Source organism: Leucoraja erinacea, chromosome 17 (genome assembly GCF_028641065.1).
Source record: "Leucoraja erinacea ecotype New England chromosome 17, Leri_hhj_1, whole genome shotgun sequence".
NCBI lineage: Eukaryota > Metazoa > Chordata > Chondrichthyes > Rajiformes > Rajidae > Leucoraja > Leucoraja erinaceus.
The window spans coordinates 4,917,237-4,935,391 of NC_073393.1; the positions used below are offsets into that span (position 1 = coordinate 4,917,237).

The 18,155-nt window shown below is 47.7% G+C and overlaps 1 protein-coding gene across 3 annotated transcripts in view; it reads left to right on the forward strand.

Annotated features, from left to right (window-relative positions):
* The window catches only part of LOC129705031 (protein naked cuticle homolog 1-like), an 85,146-nt gene extending 79,654 nt beyond the window's left edge, over positions 1-5,492 (forward strand). For 2 of the 3 annotated variants that reach the window (XM_055648411.1, XM_055648409.1), the window contains 2 exons: positions 1,176-1,306; positions 2,987-5,492. In XM_055648411.1, the coding sequence (XP_055504386.1) occupies positions 1,176-1,306; positions 2,987-3,582 (727 nt within the window). In that variant the 3' untranslated portion in view covers positions 3,583-5,492. The remainder of the gene's footprint in view (positions 1-1,175; positions 1,307-2,986) is intronic. The other variant, XM_055648410.1, reaches the window with a different exon arrangement.
* The last annotated feature ends 12,663 nt before the right edge of the window (positions 5,493-18,155 follow it).

Below are 18,155 nucleotides of genomic sequence, written 5' to 3' on the forward strand. Positions count from 1 at the left end.
TATATCTTCATCTACTCAATGAAGGCGGTCCTCTCTCTCTCTCTCTCTCTTTCTCTCTCTCTCTCTTTCTTTCTTTCTCCCTCTCCATCTCCCTCCTTCTCTCTCCGCCTCTCTCTCTCTCTCTCTCTCTCTCCCTGTCTCACCACCTCTGTCTGTGTGCTTGTGTGTGTGTCTCTTTCTCTCTGTCTCTCTCACTCCCCATCTCTCTCTCGCTGTCTCTGTCTGTCTGTCTCCATTCTCTCTGTGTCTCTCTGTCTCCGTGAAGAAGCACATTTCCACGTGTGTGTGGGAGAAACGCAGCATTTGTTGGTTGTGGGAGCTGTGCAGACACTCAGTGCAAACACTCAGCATCATATCTGATTCAGATTCAATTTTAATTTTTAATTGTCATTGTCAGTGTACAGTGCAGAGACAACGAAATGCATTTAGCATCTCCCTGGAAGAGCGACATAGCAAATGATTTGAATAAATAATAATAAGTATTCCGGGGGGGGGGGGGGTGGTGATTGGCAGTCACCGAGGTACGTTGTTGAGTAGAGTGACAGCCGCCGGGAAGAAGCTGTTCCTGGACCTGCTGGTTCGGCAACGGAGAGACCTGTAGCGCCTCCCGGATAGTAGGGGGGTAAACAGTCCATGGTTGGGGTGAGAGCAGTCCTTGGCGATGCTGAGCGCCCTCCGCAGACAGCGCTTGCTTTGGACAGACTCAATGGAGGGGAGCGAGGAACCGGTGATGCGTTGGGCAATTTTCACCACCCTCCGCAATGCCTTCCGGTCGGAGACAGAGCAGTTGCCATACCATACTGTGATGCAGTTGGTAAGGATGCTCTCGATGGTGCAGCGGTAGAAGTTCACCAGGATCTGTGGAGACAGATGGACCTTCTTCAGTCTCCTCAGGAAGAAGAGACGCTGATGAGCCTTCTTGATCAGAGTAGAGGTATTGTGGGTCCAAGAGAGGTCATCGGAGAAGTTGACTCCCAGGAACCTGAAGCTAGAAACACGTTCCTAGCTTCAGGTTCATCTCAGCATCATATCATTATGATAGTGTTCTGAATGGCATTTACTTTTTATATAATAGACCGGGTGTGTGTCCTAAACATCACAGTGCATGTCGGGGCTTCAGATACAGAGATGTGCCTCATGTGGTCTGTACGTCACTAACCTCCTCTCTCTCACAGACGCCACAACAGCGACCAGCATCCCCAACACAACACCTGCGCTCAGCATTGTCTGGATGACAACACAGAGAGGAGAAACCACTACCTTGACTTGGCAGGGATAGAAAACTACACCTCAAAATTTGGACCAGGTATATTAGACAATGAGTGCAGGAGTAGGCCATTCGGCCCTTCGAGCCAGCACCGCCATTCAATGTGATCATGGCTGATCATCCCCAATCAGTACCCCGTTCCTGCCTTCTCCCCATATCCCCTGACTCCACTATCTTTAAGAGCCCTATCTAGTTCTCTCTTGAAAGTATCCAGAGAACCGGCCTCCACTGCCCTCTGAGGCAGAGAATTCCACAGATTCACAACTCACCGGGTGAAAAAGTTTTTTCTCATCTCAGTCCTAAATGGCTTACCCCTTATTCTTAAACTGTGTCCCCTGGCTCTGGACTCAACACAACATCAGGAAAACATTTTCTGCATCTACCCTGTCCAACCCTTTAAGAGTTCAGTTTAATTTAGTTTAGATATACAGAGTGGAAACAGGCCCTTCAGCCTGCCGAGTCCGTGCCGGCCACCAATCACCCGTACACTAGTTCTATCTGGGGCAATGGGGACAATTCACAGAAGCCAATTAACCTACAATCCCGCACGCCTTTAGAGTGTGGCCTCCCGCGGTCACCGCTTGAACTCCGTGCCACGGGGTGCCGGCTGCAGCCAGCATCGCCATCCTCTCTACCAGCGGCGCCACGATGCCACCCTTGGTTCTATACCAGCAATGTATCAACTCTGAAGAAGGGTCCCGACCCATAACGTCACGCTTCCCATTTTCTCCAGAGATGCTGCCTGATCCGCTGAGTTACTCCAGCACTTTGCGTCTATCTTCGGTGCAAACCAACATCTGCTGTAACTTTTTATTTCATCATACTCGGCACTCTGTCCCAGAATATAAACTTGGCTATTTGTTTGATGAATATCGTTGCATAGAGTGATACAGGGTGGAAACAGGCCCTTCGGCCCAACTTGCCCACACCAGCCAACATGTCCCAGCTACATCAGTCCCACCTGCCCGCGTTTGGTCCCTATCCATGTACCCGTCTAACTGTTTCTTAAATGTTAGGGTAATCCCAGCCTCAACTACCTCCTCTGGCAGCTCGTTCCATACACCCACCATCCTTTGTGTTAAAAAGTTACCCCTCAGATTCCTGTTAAATCTTTTCCCATTCACCTTAAACCTAGAGAAACTCAGCGGGTGCAGCAGCATCTATGGAGCGAAGGAAATAGGCAACGTTTCGGGACGAAACGTTGCCTATTTCCTTCGCTCCATAGATGCTGCTGCACCCGCTGAGTTTCTCCAGCTTTTTTGTGTAACCTTCGATTCTCCAGCATCTGCAGTTCCCTCTTAAACACCTTAAACCTATGTCCTCTGGTCCTCGATTCCCCTACACTGGGCAAGAGACTCTGTGCATCTACCCGATCTATTCCTCTCATGATTTTATACACCTCTATAAGATCACCCCTCATCCACCTGTACTCCAAGGACTAGAGACCCAGCCTGCTCAACCTCTCCCTGTAGTTCAGACCCTCGAGTCCTGGCAACATCCTCGTAAATCATCTCTGTACCCCTCCATCCTGCTCAGTTCAGTTTATTGTCAGGCGTACGGAGTTACAGTGAAAACTTTACTGATCCGACGAAGGGTCTCGAAGCCGAAATGTCGCCCGTTCCTTCTCGTCAGAGTTGCTGCCTGTCCCGCCGAGCGACTCCGGCATTTTGTATCCACCTTCGACTTTACTTGCCGACTAACGTACGCGTCCGTCTCAAGCAGGTTCAACTCCAGCGGCCTCCAGGAAGGAGAACCAGTCGAGGGTTTGGCAGCAAGCCAGGTCGCGCTCCCATGAGCCCGACGCATCGCACGGCCACCACAGGCGATCGCAACCCATCGACCCCGGACACGGCCACCCTCCCGCGCACAGCAGGGCGGTGGAACTGCAGCAACGACTGCGTAGCCAGGACAGCGCCAAGCATTCGGTTAAATCGCCCAAGGCTCCGGGTAAAGTCGCCGCGGCGGGAGCGGCCGGCAAGGTGGGAAGGAGCAAATCCTCGCAGGGTCCTCACGTGCCGACGGCATCCACTCCCGCGGCAGCGGCGGCAGCGGCCGGCCCGGGTATCCCGTGTCCACCGGCGCAGCTCGCCCCGCAGCATCCGCCGGGCCACAGGAAGCACCGGCAGAAGGCCAGGGAGGCCCAGCAAGCCTACAAGACCTTCCAGCCCTCGCCGCGGGTGGCCGAGCAGGAGCACGTGAAGGACCTGCCGTCACTCCTGCTCTACGACGGACATGTTGGCCGCATGATCCAGAGACACGAACACCACCACCACCACGAACACCACCACCACTACCACCACTTCTACCAGACATGAGCTGGGCCGGAAACCACTGCATCCGATTCTGAAAGACTGCGTTTTTTGTGACCACTAAACTAGACAGTATTGTTAATGATAGTTAAATATAAGATGAGCAGATCGTAACTTTCGACCATGAAATCTAATGAAGTGACACTAAAAGACTTAAGAACAGCTGACTACCTCCAGTTTTAAACCAGATTTTATTTTACTTGGCCTGTTGAATGAGTCACAAGGGGTTTTACTGTTCTGGATTACTTGTTACCTGTTTGGGTTGTCCACAATTTCTGTGATTTATCAACTGTGTTAAGATTGGCATTAAGCCACATTTGCCAGCTCTTCAGTTAGTGTAAGACAAGGTTGGTTTTATATTTTGTTGTGGACTTCAAACCTTGTTTCGAATTTTTGAAGGGTTAGGGTTCCTAGAAGAAAGGAGTTATGACGCTGGTGGACATTAGTGCCGATATCTGTGTCTGCGTTTATTCGTGCAGGAGGGAACTGCAGATGCTGGTTTACACCGAAGACAGACACAAAATGCTGGAGTAACTCAGCGGGACAGGCGGCATCTCTGGAGAGAAGGAATGGGTGATATTTCTGGCCAACACCCTTCTTCAGTCTCAATAGACAATAGACAATGGGTGCAGGATTAGGCCATTCGGCCCTTCGAGCCGGCACCGCCATTCAATGTGATCATGGCTGATCATCCCCAATCAGTACCCCGTTCCTGCCTTCTCCCCATATCCCCTGACTCTGCTATTTTTAAGAGCCTTATTTAGCTCTCTCTTGAAAGCATCCAGAGAACCTGCCTCCACCGCCCTCTGAGGCAGAGAAATCCACAGACTCACCACTCTCTGTGAGAAAAAGTGTTTCCTTGTCTCCGTTCTAAATGGCTTACTCCTTATTCTTAAACCGTGTCCCCTGGTTCTGGACTCCCCCAACATCGGGAACATGTTTCCTGCCTCAAGCGTGTCCAAACCCTTAACAATCTTAAATGTTTCAATGAGATTGCCTCTCATCCTTCTAAACTCCGGAGTGTACAAGCCCAGCTGCTCCATTCTCTCAGCATATTACAGTCCTGCCATCCCAGGAATTAACCTTGTAAACCTACGCTGCATTCCCTCAATAGCAAGAATGTCCTTGCTCGAATTAGGGGACCAAAACTGCACACAATACTCCAGGTGTGGTCTCACTAGGGCTCTGTACAACTGCAGAAGGATCTCTTTGCTCCTATATTCAAATCCTCTTGTTATAAAGGCCAACATGCCATTCGCTTTCTTCACTGCCTGCTGTACCTGCATGCTTACTTTCATAGACTGATGTACAAGGACCCCTAGATCCCATTGTACTTCCCCTTTTCCCAACTTGACGCCATTTAGATGGTAATCTGCCTCCCTGTTTTTGCTACCAAAGTGGATAACCTCACTTTTATCCGCATTAAACTTCATCTGCCATGCATCTGCCCACTCCCCCAACCTGACCCTGTCACACTGCAATCTCATAGTCTCTACTCAAAACATCACCTATTCCATCTATCCTGAGATGCTGTCTGTCCCGCTGAGTTACTGCAGCTTTCTGTGTCTATCATCTGAGTATATTTGTTGCTTAAATTAGGCAACTTCTGAAAAATGATCGATTTGAATGTTTTGGAACTGAACTTGCTTTTTAGTTCTTTTTGGGCGCTCAAAACTGTGTTGTATCTCCCCCAGGTTCACTTCATTCTAACTACATACTTACATTGAGTGAATTCACTAACCTAGCCCATGGATATAAGTTCCAACTTCCTGCATCAATAAATTATTTTATTGCAGATCTGAGGTTTATATGGGCATAAGTTCAAGGAGCAGAATTAGGCCATTCGGCCCATCAAGTCTACTCCTCCATTCAATCATGGCTGATCTATCTCTCCCTCCTGGCCCCATTCTCCTGCCTTCCCCTATTTCCTTTCACACCCACCCTAATCAAGAACCTATCAATCTCCGCCTTAAAATTATCCATTGACTCAGCCTCCACTATAAATTCCAGCGATTCACCGCCCTCTGATTAAAGAAATTCCTCCTCACTTCCTTTCCAAAGGTATGTCCTTTTATTCTGAGGCCAGGGGAATGGGGAGAAGGCAGGAACGGGGTACTGATTGAGGATGATCAGCCATGATCACATTGAATGGCGGTGCTGGCTCGAAGGGCCGAATGGCCTACTCCTGCACCTATTGTCTACTGTCTATTGTCTCCTTCCTAAAGGAATGTCCTTTTATTCTGAGGCTGTGACCTCTGGTCCTAGACTCTTCCACAAGTGGAAACATCCTCTCCGCATCCACTCTATCCAGGCCTTTCACTATTCATCAACCAAAAAACATTTAGTGGTATCACTCCTGTACGCAGTGCAAACTATGTGTGACTGGTGTGCCTATGCAAGTAAACCTTGATATTGTTCCCAAATTTGGCAATCCAGTACCAACCGTGGGTAGCAATTGTGCGTTAGACCTTGTATAATGTGACAAACCGTCTCAGATGTAGGACAGACTTTACACATCGAGAGGCCGGCAAGTCTATAATTTTATCTCAGGTGCATTTTCTCTTAAACTGTGGTTTGAATATTTTTTATTTTTGTTTTGGAAAGACTTTTGTCAGTTCTGTTGGCAGTCGGCTTCTGTGTGAAGGACGGGACGTGATGTAGCGTACGCTCTTCCTGGTTTTGAAGTAGTTCTCTGTAAAAGTTATGAAATGGCCTCGGAGTCGATGGGGGGCAAGATACCTTACCCCACGAGGGTGACGTCCTGGATTCTGGGTGAGGTGGGCGTGGTGAGTTTGTTGCACAAATGGAAGGAGGTCCCGGTGATTCTATGGACCCTATTTTGAGCTCTGTCGTGAAGGAATCCTGAAAGACCACTTGATGCTGATGAGGACGAACTGCTCAAGCCCTTTCACTCAGCAATAACGATATCAATGCAAAAAAAAGTCATCTTAATTCTTAATTCTTAAGAAGTTAATAGATTTTAGTTGTTGCCGCACAGAAAACAGGAGAGAGAATGAAAGCAAATTTGGCCTTGTGTCTCGGTGACGTTTCTGCTGCCCGTGCGGAGTTTGCGCGTTCTCCCCGTGGCTGCGCGGGTTTCCTCCGGGCGCTCCGGTTCCCTGCCACACCCCGAAGACGTGCGGGTTTGAAGGTTAATTGGCTCGACATAAGTGTGAAATTGTCGGGGGAGTGGATGAGAAAGTAGGATTACGTAGATCGGGTGTGAGCGGGGTGATCGATGGTCGGTGCGGACTCGGTGGGCCGAAGGGCCTGTTTCCACACTGCATCTCTAAACTGCAAACAAATTGTTATAGAAGGAACTGCAGATGCTGGAAAATCGAAGGCACACAAAAACGCTGGGGAAACTCAGCGGGTGCAGCAGCATCTATGGGAGCGAAGGAAATAGGCAACGTTTCGGCCCGAAACCCTTCTGGAAATAGACAACGTTTCGGGCCGAAACCCGGAAGGGTTTCGTCCCGAAACGTTGCCTATTTCCTTCGCTCCATAGATGCTGCTGCACCCGCTGAGTTTCTCCAGCATTTTTGTGTTCTTTCGATTTTGGTCTGAAGAAGGGTTTCGGCCCGAAACGTTGCCTATTTCCTTCGCTTCATAGATGCTGCTGCACCCGCTGAGTTTCTCCAGCGTTTTTGTGTACCAACAAATTGTTAAAATTGGTTGCAGCAATTAGCCCATCGGTTTTAAATCAGGTATTAGTAGACAGTTACCACAGGGAGATCACGTGTATTTCTAGTTGTAATATATCACGGAGGACTCTCTGTGTAGCTAAATCTTTGGACAAAGATACAAATGGTAACGGATAGCCCGGAATGAAGCCCGTGTTCCCCAATGCTTCCAAGTGATCAAATGGTCCATTACTGTGTGGCTTGGACTACATTTCGCATCTGTGAAAACCATATGTGGCCAGTGGCGGATTGGCCAGGGTGCCAGCTTGCCCCGATGGCAAGTGGGCCCCTGATGAAGTGGGCCCCCTTTGTCTCCTGGCAACCAATATTTTTAGACCCAGTCTGCCACTGAATATGGGGCAATGTCTTTCTTGGACAGTTATATCGTTGCTGAAGGACCACAGAAGAAGATGTTTTAAGATTGTGCCATGCCTAGTCAAAGCATCAATCTTGTAGAAAATGCATTGGAAAAAAAACAACACATATTCAGGATACTTTTTGAAATTTATGAAGAAATTCAGAGGCCAGGAAACCGTGTTTCATTAACTTGGGCTCAGACGGAACTGAATCTTGTTAGGTATGTTCAGAATGCTGCTCGTTTTGCCGTCGAGACCCTCGAAATATACTTTGTATTTATGGAATATATATTGGACTGAGAAATCACAGCATATTAGCTCTATGTGTCCTAGTGTTATAATTATTAGTAACCCTGTGTTATCAACGGTTTGATACACTCATGACCCATCATTAATATATCTTACACGTTTGTGTACATTCCCAATGTATATCATGTCTTCTGACCGCCACGTATAAGAACAGTATTTAAATTTAAATTTGTATTTACATATTGTACCATTCAGATGTAAATCTACTTATTTTACACAGTTCATTATGTTCCCTTCTGAAAGCACGTTTTTATTTCTCCGCAGTATCCTTAATTGAATATATCTGCCGGTCTTTTGTATAGTATATATAGATGGTTTTGACTAAATGCTTTATTTATTTAATCGTAAACTTGTGCCAACAGAAAACCCCTTTTCATTAAAGGTAAACTAGTCAATTATATTAAAAAGGAACGTGTGTCTGTGAGATTATTTGTTTTGTAAAATGTTGCGATTAATTGTTTTACAGCGAAGGTTTCAATGGTGCATTTTTTTTGTCACATGTGCAATTGCCGAGTTACACACCCGAATGTTGAGTATAGGAGCAGGGAGGTTCTACTGCAGTTGTACAGGGCCTTGGTGAGACCACACCTGGAGTATTGCGTACAGTTTTGGTCTCCTAATCTGAGGAAAGACATTCTTGCCATAGAGGGAGTACAGAGTTCACCAGACTGATTCCTGGGATGTCAGGACTTTCATATGAAAAAAGACTGGATAGACTCGGCTTGTACTCGCTAGAATTTAGAAGATTGAGGGGGGGATCTTATAGAAACTTACAAAATTCTTAAGGGGTTGGACAGGCTAGATGCAGGAAGATTATTCCCGATGTTGGGGAAGTCCGGAACAAGGGGTCACAGTTTAAGGATAAGAGGGAAGTCTTTTAGGACCGAGATGAGAAAATCATTTTTTACACAGAGAGTGGTGAATCTGTGGAATTCTCGGCCACAGAAGGTAGTTGAGGCCAGTTCATTGGCTATATTTAAGAGGGAGTTAGATGTGGCCCTTGTGGCTAAAGGGATCAGGGAGTATGGAGCGAAGGCAGGTATGGGATACTGAGTTGGATGATCAGCCATGATCATATTGAATGGGGGTACAGGCTCGAAGGGCCGAATGGCCTACTCCTGCACCTATTGTCTATGTTTCTATGTAATGCTGAGGCTGTGTAAGGAGCTGGTTAGTCCGCACTTGGAGAAGGGTGAGCAATTTTGGGCGCCATACCTGAGGAAGGACGTGCCAGCTCTGGAGAGGGTCCATAGGTGGTTTACGAGAATGATCCCCAGAAACACTTACGATGAGTGCTTGTCGGCACTGGGCCTGTGCTCGCTGGAGTTTAGAAGAATGAGGGGGGACCTCATTTGAAACATACAGAATAGTACAAGGCTTGGATAGAGCGGATGTGGAGAGGATGTTTCCACTAGTGGGAGAGTCTCAGACTAGAGGTTGTAGCCTCGGAATTAAAGGACGTTGTGTTAGGAAGGAGATGAGGAAGAGTTTCTTTAGTCAGAGGGTGGTGAATCCGTGGATTGGAGGCCACGTCAGTGGATATTTTGAAGGCAGAGATAGGTGGATTCTTGATTCGTATGGGAGTTATGGAGAGAAGGCAGGAGGATAGGGTTAGGAGGGAGAGTTGGATAAGCCATGATGGATGGTGGAGTAGACTTGAACCGTTCGGCCAGCGAACCGACGTCCCGCTAATCTCCTCGCCCGGCCATCTTTGTGTCCCTGGGGCGCCCCCTGCAGCCGACCTTGAAGCCTGCAGCTGGAGGCATTACCCTGGTTCACCCTCGCTCCTCGCGTCTGCCGTCTCCAGCTCCCCCCACCACCGGTCCCGCAGTCCGCCAAGAGGCCACGGCACCTCGCTAAAGCCTCACAGGACCTTACAGTACAGTAAAATGACCCTAAGTGTGTAGGGAGTGGATGAGAAAGTGAGATAACATGGAACTAGTGTGAAAGGGGCAATCGATAGTCGGCGTGAAATCGATGGGCCGAATGGCCTTTCTACACCCGTATCGCCAGACTAAAAACAAAACCAATGATTGAATCTTTAAAAGTCCACTATTTAAAAATCAAGCATACTCGTTAACATAGAAAAACCATTGTTACAAATAACTTTATTCCTGTTACTGTACTTGTTTTTTCTTGAACATCTTATTCAATGCCAATGGCCTTCAGGAAATGGAGACACAAGGAACTGCAGATGCTGGAATCTTGAGCAAAACATAAAGTGCTGGAGTAACTCAATCTGAAGGGAGGGTCCTGACCCGAAATGGTCATCTGTCCATTCCCTCCAAAGATGCTGCCTGACCCGCTGAGTTCCTCCATAACTATGTCGTAAGGAATAGGAGTAGAATTGGGCCATTCGGCCCATCAAGTCTACTCCACCATTCAATCATGGCTGATCTAGCTCTCCCTCCTAACCCCATTCTCCTGCCTTCTCCCCATAACCCCTGACACCTGTGTTTTGGTTGAACTGCTTGTGTGACAAGACTATTGTCTTAATACAAGACATAATTGGATGAGCTTGGCGCCGATGAGCGTAGCTTGATTTCTCCTGACGTAGGTTGTCGCCGGTGCTGACTTCATAGAAACATAGAAATTAGGTGCAGGAGTAGGCCATTCGGCCCTTCAAGCCTGCACCGCCATTCAATATGATCATGGCTGATCATCCAACTCAGTATCCCGTACCTGCCTTCTCTCCATACCCCCTGATCCCTTTAGCCACAAGGGCCACATCTAATTCCCTCTTAAATATAGCCAATGAACTGTGCCCTCAACTACCTTCTGTGGCAGAAGATCCCACAGATTCACCACACTCTGTGTGAAAAATGTTTTCCTCATCACAGTCCCTTATCCTTAAACTGTGACCCCTTGTCCTGGACTTCCCCAACATCGGGAACAATCTTCCTGCATCTAGCGTGTCCAACCCCTTAAGAATTTTGTAAGTTTCTATAAGATCCCCCCTTCGTTTTTTTTTGTTGTTAAAGTAATGATTCTATTTCAAATTTTATGTCGAAAGGGGGTCCAGTCGCAATTTTTTCGGCGACCTGCTGCGACTATGACAATCGCCTAAAAATAGCCTAAGTGGGACAGTCCCATAACGCAGCAACTCTACCGCTGCTACGCCACCGTGACAACCCCTAAGTCTAACGTCAGCTGGTCTGTTTCCTCTGCGTATCCTGTTTCAGCGCCGTTTGATTACGGTCTTGCATTAAGACAATAGTCGTGTCACGCAAGCAGTTCTACCCAACTATTGTCTGAAGGCAGATCTTGTGGATAGATGAAAGGTTTCACATTGTCTGCTCGATCGGAACACTGTACAAAGCACTGGGGCCCTTAGAGAGTTGCAATGCGTCTGCAAATGATGCGGCCTTTGCACAAACCACCACAAAATGGAAGGATTGTATTAACAATGACTTACAAAGACTTGTAACATGGATCTACTGCCTAATTTGCAGACATAAAAAAAGCCAATCACATTTCTTCACTTGTTGCTCCTTGTTCTTCCATGTCCATCTTCCACGTTAGAAATGTTGACCTCGCTGTCAACGCAAGCTTCCGGCGACAATCAGTGGGAGCCATCACTTGTTGCAATAGATGATGGTGGTACAGGGTAGCAGAATTAGCTCGGGGTACTTCCAGTTCCTGGCCCCGCACACGTGGACACTTCTGCTATGGGGCAGCTTGTTCCTTCTGCAAAGTTCGTATCCTGTGCAACGAGTCTATTTGTCAAGTGTTAAAACAAGTCTTTTGCTGGACAACTCCTCTGTTAGATATTCTTTAAAGATTTACAGTGCCTTATTCTCTAAAACTCTCAATTTGAGAATTTTTCAGTTCCAGTTTTAGTTTATTGTGAGTTTTGGATTGGGACACTTCATGGGTCCCAGGAGCAGAATCAGGCTATTCATTGAAACATAGAAACATCGAAACATAGAAAATAGGTGCAGGAGTAGGCCATTCGGCCCTTCGAGCCTGCACCACCATTCAATATGATCATGGCTGATCATCCAACTCAGTATCCCGTACCTGCCTTCTCTCCATACCCCATGACACCTTCAGCTACAAGGGCCACATCTAACTCCCTCTTAAATATAGCCAATGAACTGTGGCCTCAACTACCTTCTGTGGCAGAGAATTCCAGAGATTCATCACTCTGTGTGAAAAAATGTTTTTCTCATCTCGGTCCTGAAAGATTTCCCCCTTATCCTTAAACTGTGACCCCTTGTTCTGGACTTCCCCAACATCGGGAATAATCTTCCTGCATCTAGCCTGTCCAACCCCTTAAGAATTTTGTAGGTCGTATTGTAAATTCGGGCCATCAAGTCCACTCCGCCATTCAATCATGGCCGATCTTTTTTTCCCTCTCAACCATCTTCTCCTGCCCTCTCCCCATAATCCCAGACACCCGTACTAATCAAGAATCTGGCAATCTCCGCCTTAAAAAACCTTATGACTTGACCTACACTTCCAGCAGTGGCAAAGAATTCCACAGATTCACCACCCTCTGACTAAATAAATTCCTCCTCATCTCCTTCCTAAAGGAATGTCCTTTAATTCTGAGGCTGCGCCCTCTGGTCCTAAACTCTCCCGCTAGTGGAAACATCCTCTCCACATCCACTCTATCCAAGCCTTCTTCAGACACAAAGTGCTGGAGTTTGTACGTTCTCCCTGCGACAGCGTGCGTTTTCTCCGGTTGCTCCGGTTTCCTCCCCAATTAGATCGTAAGGTCATAAGTGATAGGATTAGAATTAGGCCATTCGGCCCATCAAGTCTACTAGGCTATGCAATCATGGCTGATCTGTCTCCCTCGTTTCTTGATTAGTACGGGTGTCAGGGGTTATGGGGAGAAGGCAGGAGAGTGCGGTTAGGAGGGAGAGATTGTTCGACCATGACTCAATGGCGGAGTTGACTTGATGGCCTAATTCTACTCCCATTCCTTGTGACATGACCTGATGACCCTCCTAACCCCACTCTCCTGCCCCCTCCCCATAACCTCTGACACCTGTACTAATCAAACATTCGAAAGACGTACAGGTTTGTAGGTGGACATAGAGTGCCGGAGTAACTCAGCGGGTCAGGCAGCATCTGTGGAGGACATGGATAGGCAACATTTGGGATGGAGGTACGACTCTGTGGGAGAGTGCTTTGATTCCTCTCTCTCGGCCGTTGGTGATGTATACGGGTTGCTGCCAAGGCAGCCGTGAGAGGGCTTGGCTTTGGCCGCTGTTCTGAGCTGCGAGGGATGGAATCTTCGCCAGAACTCCCACGTCTCATCTCCTGCCAGTGACCGCAGCTGGGAAATTACTTACTTGAACTCTGTGTTAAAAGTGAATCAACTCCGCCTGTCGTTTTAGTCAAACAGGCTGTCAGGACCCGATATCTAGGTCACTCTAAGATGCTGGCCAGGCAAGGCGACTCTTAGAGTGCTGGTCCCAATTGCTCCGCTATTTTTAATCCCAGTTCAGTCTAGTTTTTTGTCACGCACTGCACCAACTGCAGATGCTGGTTTAAACCGAAAATAGACACAAAATGCTGGAGTAACTCAGCGGGACAGGCAGCATCACTGGAGAGAAGGAATGGGTGACGTTTCGTGTCGAGACCCTGGGTCTGCAGAAGAGTCTCCTTCTGAATCCTTCTAGCCAGAGATGCTGTCTTAACCGTTGAGTTACTCCAGCTTTTTGTGTCTATCTGCAGTACAGTGAAAAGCTTTTGGTGCGTGCTAACCAGTCAGCAGAAAGACAATACATCATAATCATACTTTATTAACCGAGTATGTTTTGCAACTTACGAGGAATTTGATTTGCCGTACAGCCTTACCAATAAAAAAACAACAAAACACACAAAAGACATTTTAACATAAACATCCACCACAGTGACCCCTCCACATTCCTCACTGTGATGGAAGGTGAAACATTTCGTTTTAATCACTTCCCTCCTTTGTTCTCCAGGACAGAAAGTTCAGTGTGGAAATGGGAGGGGGAGTTAAAGTGTTTAGCAACCGGGTGATCAGATAGATTTATGCGGACTGAGCGGATGTGTTCAGCAAAACGATCGCCGAGCCTGCGCTTGGTCTCGCTGACATTGATTTCACTAATTTCAAATAACTTCTGCATTCCCCCTCCCTCCCTCCCTCCCTCCCTCCCTCCCCTCCCTCCCCACCCTAGTCATCCTAACAGTTCCACTGGTCGCAACCCTGTACCCCTGCGTAATCGCCTCTTCCCCAGCCAACAACGGGCCATTGTGGGCTCCACCCTTCCTTGGTCATCTGCTGCCGGCCCTGCTTTGTCCTGGGCCTTTTTCTTACCTCAATTTCCATCCCCTCCACTCCCAAGTCTGTAGAAGGGCCCTGACCCTAAACATCACCCCAATGTTTCTTCCACACAGATGCCGCCCGATCGGCTGAGGCTGTTCCAGCTACTTCGTGCCTATCTTCAGTCTGAAGAAGGGTCCTGACCCGAAACTGCACAACTGCAGTTGTACACAGCCCTAGTGAGACCACACCTGGAGTATTGTGTGCAGTTTTGGTCCCCTAATTTGAGGAAGGACATTCTTGCTATTGAGGGAGTGCAGCGCAGGTCCACAAGGTTAATTCCCGGGATGGTGGGACTGTCATATGCTGAGAGAATGAAGCAACTGGGCTTGTACACTCTGGAGTTTAGAAGGATGAGAGGTTGTCTCATTGAAACATATAAGATTGTTAAGGGCTTGGACACGCTAGAGGCAGGAAACATGTTCCCGATGTTGGGGGAGTCCAGAACCAGGGGCCACACAGTTTAAGAATAAGGAGTAAGCCATTTAGAACGGAGATGAGAAAACACTTTTACTCACAGAGAGTGGTGAGTGTGTGGAATTCTCCGCCTCAGAGGGCCGTGGAGGCCGGTTCTCTGGATGATTTCAAGAGAGAGCTAGATAGGGCTCTTAAAGATAGCGGAGTCAGGGGATATGGAGAGAAGGCAGGACCGGGGCACTGATTGGGGATGATCAGCCGTGATCACATTGAATGGCGGGCGGTGCTGGCTCGATGGGCCGAATGGCCTACTCCTGCACCTATTGTCTATTGTCTGTTGAAATGTCACCAATGTTCTCCAGAGATGCTGCCTGACCCGCTGAGTTACTCCAGCACTCTGTGTTTATAAAGAGTGAAACAACTTAAGATTCAGGTCACTCCTCATTCATTGAAGCAATGTGATTTGGCTCTCAACAGGAGGATAACTCTAACATGCCCCAGGATAGCTCTCCATACACTGCATTTATTGTATTTTTCTACATTTTGTGATTTAGCAGGGCCAGCCAGATTGCTCTGATATCAATATGGTTAATACCTTAACCCAGGCAAAAGTAATAGTGAAGCCTGTTTTCAAACATATTCTTCCCAGTATTTCTGCAGACTTTCATTCTTACGACAAATTTAAGTGTTTTGGCTGCACTCATGTTACTCTTGGCAGAGAGCTCGAGTCTTTCATGAGTTCTGCCTTCAATAAATAAACTGGCTGAGTTACAGTACACATACTACACTTGATTTTGGCAATTGACATCTGAGGACTTAAGTTTCACAGATGACAGCAGCTAAATTGGAGCGTGGCTGGTTGCGGGCATCGGATGGTGAGGGGAGTCCCCAGGGGTAGACGCGATGCCCACCTTGAGCTGCCCGCCAAACATGAATGCACTTATGGATGGTCAAGAAAGAACTGCAGATGTTGGAAAAATCAAAGGTAGACAAAAATGCTGGAGAAACTCAGCAGGTGATGCAGCGTCTATGGAGCGAAGGAATAGGTGACGTTTCAGGTCGAGACCCTTCTTCAGACTGATGTGGGGGTGGGGTGTGAGGAGAAAGGAAGAGGCGGAGACAGTTCCTATTCCTTCTCTCCAGAGATGCTGCCTGTCCTACTGAGTAACTCCAGCATTTTGTGTCTACCTTTGGTGTAAATCAGCATCTGCAGTTCCTTCCTAAGCAATAGTTTAACACTGCTTACAGCTACTGGCATTGCCCCAGAGCAGCGGTATATAGTCGCAGCCTGACATGGCCAGACACCCGGGTTCGATCCTAACTGCGGATGCCGCCTGTACGGAGTTTGTACGTTCTCCCCGTGACCTGCGTGGGTTTTCTCCAGGTTCCCCAGTTTCCGAGCACAGTTTCTTCGGAAGAAACGAAAGATCTCGGTGAAAACCCACGCAGGTCATGAGGAGAATGTACATACTCTGTACAGACAGCACCCGTGGTCAGGATCAAACCTGGGTCTCTGGTGCTGTGAGGCAGTCAGTCAGTCAATCAATCAATCAATCAGTTTTATGCGTCACTTGCACATAAACTGCGGTGAAATGAATTTGCCAGCAGTGGTTACAATGAAAAAAAGAACACACAAAAACACAATAAAAATTTGACACAAACATCCACTGCAGCATTCATCACTGTGGTGGAAGGCACAAAGTTTGGCCGGTCCTCCTCCATTTCCCCCGTGGTTGGGACCTCCACTCTGCGGGCGTCCAGGTGTGTAGACAAGGTAAAGTTCAGGTAAAGTCCAGTAAGCCCTGAGTCGGTGCCTCCCCACCGGAGACCACGGCGGCTTCAGGTTGGTGTAGGCCGCAGGCCAGCGGTCGAAGATCTAAAGTCCCCGCCGCGCCGCAGCCAGAAGCACCGCAGACCGCAGGGCTGGTGATCGGAGGTCCTCTCCAGGGGTCCCTTGCTCTACCACTACACCACCGTGCCACTCCTGATTTCCCCTGGATTTGTCACGCTACAATGCTGACAGCTACGTTCTGCACTCTGGCATTATTCTCTTTGTTTTACCCTCTGTACATACATACATAAACAACAGGTGCAGGAGGAGGCCATTCGGCCCTTCGAGCCTGCACCGCCATTCAATGTGATCATGTCTGATCATCCACAATCAGTACCCCGTTCCTGCCTTCTCCCCATATCCCCTTGATTCCACTAGCCCTAAGAGCTCTATCTAACTCTCTTTTGAATGCATCCAGTGAATCGGCCTCCACTGCCTTCTGAGGCAGAGAATTCCACAAATTCACAACGGGCTGGGTGAAAAAGTATTTCCTCATCTCAGTCCTAAATGGCCGACCCCTTATTCTTAAACTGTGGCCCCTGGTTCTGGACTCCCCCAACATCGGGAAACATGTTTCCTGCCTCTAGCGTGTCCAATCCCTTAATAATTGTATATGTTTCTACAAAATTCCTTTCATCCTCCTAAATTCCGGTGAATACAAGCCCATTCTTTCCTCATGTATTTGAGTTTGGCTCGATTATATTTATTACAGTATCATTTAATTTGATTGAATAGCGAAACAAAGCTTTTCACTGTACCTAGGGTACACATGACAATAATATACTCGAGTCCCACAGCAGTGGCTTTTATGTAGAAGCCTTAACAATATCTTCCTGGGGATTTCATGTTCCTTGTTGTAACTCTAAAAAACATTTACCATTTGTACAGCCCATCAGCAACTAACCAAAAACTGCAGAAGAACTTCTTCTTGCGAATGCCGTGCACAGCCTAAAGTTGTAGGACAACTTGTTCTGTTTGATCTTGTTTGGGCACGTCAGGTTGATTGCATTCGTCGACACAGGGCGGACCACGTGAAGGTTGCAATCTCCCACCCCACTGCAGAACTTAATAATACACCTTGAATCTTTGAAAGAACCAAATGATTATGAAACACTTTCAGGTAGATGACATTGCTGGAGAAACTCAGCGGGTGAGGCAGCATCTATGGAGTGATGCTGCCTCACCCGCTGAGTTTCTCCAGCATTTTTGTCTACCTTCGATTTTTCCAGCATCAGCAGTTCTTTCTTAAACATGAAACACTTTCAGATTTCTTTGTTTCGCCTACCACATCAGAACCACTTTCTGAAGAAGAAATTTCAAAAGCAATGTTACCCTGAATAGCTGGTCTCATGGAAAGCACTTATTGGAGGAACTGCAGATGCTGGTTTCAATCGAAGATGGACACAAAATGCTGGAGTAACTCAGCGGGACAGGCAGTATCTCTGGAGAGAAGGAATGGGTGACGTTTCAGATAAGAGACCCTTCTTCAGTCTGAAGGCCTGACCGTCACCCATTCCTTCTCTCCAGACCTTAAGACAACCTACAACATCCCAAATTGTCACCATTGTCGCAGAAATATTTTCAACATGTTGATAATTTTGCGACAGTCGCCTGTGGTCGCCCAAAAAAATCGCACATGGGACAGAAGTGTACAAGGATTGCTGGTCGGTGCGGACTCG